This window comes from Camelina sativa, chromosome 16, assembly GCF_000633955.1.
Source record: "Camelina sativa cultivar DH55 chromosome 16, Cs, whole genome shotgun sequence".
Lineage (NCBI taxonomy): Eukaryota > Viridiplantae > Streptophyta > Magnoliopsida > Brassicales > Brassicaceae > Camelina > Camelina sativa.
In genome coordinates, this window is record NC_025700.1 from 1,744,794 (window position 1) to 1,749,221 (window position 4,428).

Genomic DNA, 4,428 nt, shown 5'->3' on the forward strand with positions numbered 1-4,428 from the left:
TAGTTAGGTTGCAGATACTGATACATCATCATACATACATGTGTTGTGTGCCGTAAGTGGATGCTTTGTCTCTTCAAGTCAAAATCCGTCGACGATCTTTTAACATTCGTCTAGGGGCCAACGAGAATACAGAAAAAGCTTAAAGTTCGAGAGAGTGTGTTACTTTCAACAACAAACGTTGCCTATTTTTCCGTGTACGTTGTCGTTGAGTTTAAATTACGTTTTTGCCACTGCCACTTATTAGTCACTTGCTTTACTCCGATTTCGAAACACAGTAAATATTGAAAACGAGCTCATTTTTTTCCCAGAGTGATAACATACACAAATGCAGAAAACCATTAAAAAAAAACCATATTGGAACTATATATATATATATGTTCTTTATCAAGAAAACTATTGATATGTTCGTAAGCAACTTGGAGGGTGGTTTAGTCATTTTGCCATATGAATGGCTCTTCTTCAAACCGGAATCCCACATCCTCCTCTCCGCAAAGCTGCCACGTAAAAGTGCCGTTGCATAAACAAAACGCATCGTTTCGGTTCATCAGCCCGTCTGTGAAAAGGTCCGGCAAATCAAACACGGTCTCTTCTTCATTGCTTTCTTTGTCCGTACTAGAAGTCTCTGACGTGTCCGAAGAAAACACGAAACTGCTCGAAGTTGAAGACTGATCAGCCGTCGTAGTAGTAATAGTAGACAACAGCTCAGAATGGCTTAGCTCATCATCAGCTTCCGGCTCGGGTAATTTCCCATCATCGATAGCCGGTTCTAATTGCCACGTGGTTGCTTCGGCGGCTTTGGTAGCTGCAGCTTGTATATCTTTGGGAGAGCAACTAACCGGACGAGGAAGCAAATGGGATAATTCAGGGAAATTGAGATAACCGGAGTTGCCTTTGATAGCTAAAGACGCGACGTCATGAGCTCGAGCTGCCATCTCAGCCGTTGGATAGGTACCAAGCCATATTCTCGATTTCTTCCTCGGCTCTCTAATCTCCGACACCCATTTTCCCCAACTCCTCATCCTCACTCCTCTATACGACGTCGGATTCTTGTTATCATCGCTGACGTTGCTCTTCCGCCTTTTTCCTCCGGCGTCATTGTCTTGCACCAACGACCTTTTGGAGGAAGTCGTCCAAGATTCCGACGAAGACGTTACAGCTGAGGAGGACGAGATCGTTGTAACGGAAGCATTGTTGTCGTGATGATGAGTAGTAGCACTACTCTCTAGGTTGATTTGTTTTTCCATTATAGAATGAAAGAGAGAGAGACAAGAGAGAGATCGTTAATTGAAAGGAATATGTTGCAGTCTGAAGAAGTGGGCTGCTTATTAATATTCTTCCAAGTTATTTTTACTTTGTTTCATATTATAAAGAAAAAGGAAACATTAGAGAGTAATATATATATGTAGAAAGAAAGAAAAAAAAGACAATTATTTCGTTACACAGTGGGTCCGTATGTTAATCAAGTAATCTCTTACCCTCCATGTGAAATTAAATGAAAATAACGTGTCTCTATATTTTATTGAAGAAAAAAAAAAGAGAAAGAAACTAAAATCGAAGAACAAATTTAGATGGAGTTCGTTGAATTGGAAAGTTATTTGACTATTTCGTGTTATATATGGACGGACAATCATGCATGTATGTCACCTTCATAACCCATCAACTCCGTCTTTGGATTGCGTAGCGTCATAGTTGTCAATAATGTACCTCCTCTCGCTATAGCTGATGACGACACAAAAAATAATTAAGACTTTGATTTCGTACCAAGCAAAATAAAAAGACTTCGTGCATCAAAGTTTGGGTTGTGTCGTCCAACTCTGCTTTACAGTAATTAATAGACATATGTCCTAACTCCAAAATCCTAAATTAACTTGGACGTAGGTTGAAATACATAATGAGTACTAGTATAGTAATTATTTTTTACCACGAGAATCACGTTATTCAGCGGTTCCTTTACACCTTGTTCAGATTATTAGTCATATATATTGACTACAAAGCCATATTTTTAGCGGGTTCTTTTGGATCTATAGCTATAGTTCTATGTGTTAATTTTAACTGTGTGAGAACAATAATTTTACATGACTGAAACTGAATATATGAGATTATGAGTTTCTTTTTTTATCAGGAGGGCGCATGGGTTTGTATATTAAATATAGTATAACGATAAATCTTTGCAAAATCTGTATTTGGATATATTAATTGTTTATTATTCCATTCGGCGCCATTATACCTAATAAGCACTTTAAGATCTGATTAATGATGTTGAATTACTAAAATCAACATCAGTTTTTTTTTTTCCTAGAAAATCGTTGAACAGTGTATACTCCATTATCATTCTTATTCTATTTTCTATTTTGGTTTTCAGTGTACTTCATTATGAAACACATTTAACTTGTTTTTTTTTCTGGTTGTTATTGAAGAATCTGGTATACTGTCATTTTTGTCAACTATATATACAATAATTTGTAGTCTCACAAGACACAATGATAATTCATTGTAAGGAAAAATAAAATTGTGATCGACGTCAACAAAATAGCGATTGTCGTCATTCATTCATTAACAAGAAGAAAAGAAAAGTGTGGTTAACAATTATATATTGCAACTAGATTCTTTTACTGTCCAACAGCGACAAATCGAGAAAAAAAACTGTTGTAAAATTAATTTTCTCGATCGTTTGAGAAAGTACACTACTACAACTCAACAAGTATGAATTGTGAATTAACAAGATCAGTAGTAAGTAGATTGTTTATAAAGCATCAGTATACGAGACTGAAGACATATTGTTATCATGCATGAGTTGGATATGAAAATTGTGTCATATATATATTTGCCAATTTCTGTCAGGAACAAAACAAAAAGGGTTGAGTTAGAACGTTAGGGATTGAATGTAGGTAGGATGTAATGTAAAGAACTAATTACTAAAAGGCTAAAACCAAAACAAGTAGTAATGTGCATTGAATATATATTTAGTATAGTATAAAATTCCGTTAAACATTGTAAAATTAACAATCATATTCAGGATGGTTGAATGTAGCATTTTTCAGGGCCATACCAAATCTTTCCTTGGCCCGACATAAAGTTATACTAATTTTTATATTAAAGTAGTGAGTCGTGACACCATTACCCAAATACGATGTCTCTTATTTTTTTTTTACGAAAAATTCCTCAAAAAAACACCAATTATTTAATATTTACCAAAATAAACATAAACTTTATTTCGTTGCAAAAAATACGCAAATTATTTTTTAGTTGATAAAAAATACACGAACTATTATCTTTTTCCAATTTCTTTTTCTCTCTGTTACGACCGTTAACGGCATTATGACGTTACTATTTTTGACAAAAATTCCAGAAAAAAACACAAACTATTTATTTTTTGCCAGAAAAATACATGAACTTTTTTTCTTTGCCTGAAAAATACATAATTTTCCATTTTTTATTTTTTTTCATTAACAATGTTAAAGATCAATAATCATAATTTTCTCTGCTCTTTTGAACTTCATACAAGTTTTCACTACTATTTAGGATAACTAATTTCAAGAACAAAAATACACAATTAGATTACTCGACTCCAAGTTTCTCAATTAGTGTTGTTTTTGGATTTATACCGACTTTACAAATTTTGAAATTTCATTAACACTTAAACTCTAAAATTTCATGAGATCTACATACTCCATCTACGTCTGAGATAGGGTTAACAAATACCTGATCATTGTTGTTGGCACCTACTTCATTTGTGCCTGAGATATGATGATTTTCAGTAGGTGAAAATGAGGAATGACTTTCATTTGATTTACAAAGGTGGAGATCTCATGAAATTTTAGAGTTTAAGTGTTGATTAATTTAATTGTGTATTTTTGTTCTTGAATTTAGTTATCCTAAATAGTAGTGTAAACTTAATGCTTGTATGAAGTTCAAGAGAGCAGATAAAATTATTAGTTTTGGATCTCTAACATTGTTAATGAAAAAAATAAGAAATGGAAATTATGTATTTTTCAGGCAAAGAAAAAAAGTTCATGTATTTTTCTGGCAAAAAATAAATAGTTTGTGTTTTTTTTTCTAGAATTTTTGTCAAAAATAGTAACGTCGTCATAATGCCGTTAACGGTCGTAACGGAGAAAAGAAGAAATTGGAAAAATATAATAGTTCGTGTATTTTTTTATCAACTAAAAAATAGTTTGCGTATTTTTCTGGCAACGAAAAAAATTTGTTTTTTTCTGACAAATATTAAATAGTTGGTGTTTTTTTTGGAAATTTTCCTCTTTTTTTATAATTTCCTAATTAAATCCCGGCAATTATTAGTAGTATACAATTTGTAATTTATTGTTTACTATACAGACAATTTGTTATCATGGAATTATAAAAATTGATTTCTTTTAACTTTGGAAAATACATTAATGTTTCATTTTATTTTAAAGTCATAATGTTCGA

The 4,428-nt window shown here is 32.7% G+C and overlaps 1 protein-coding gene across 1 annotated transcript; it reads right to left on the reverse strand.

Annotated features, from left to right (window-relative positions):
* On the reverse strand, positions 280-1,345 carry LOC104749282 (ethylene-responsive transcription factor ERF035-like). The gene has a single exon (XM_010470876.1). It carries the CDS (start codon positions 1,242-1,244, stop codon positions 429-431), a length of 816 nt encoding a protein of 271 aa, XP_010469178.1. The 5' UTR covers positions 1,245-1,345; the 3' UTR covers positions 280-428.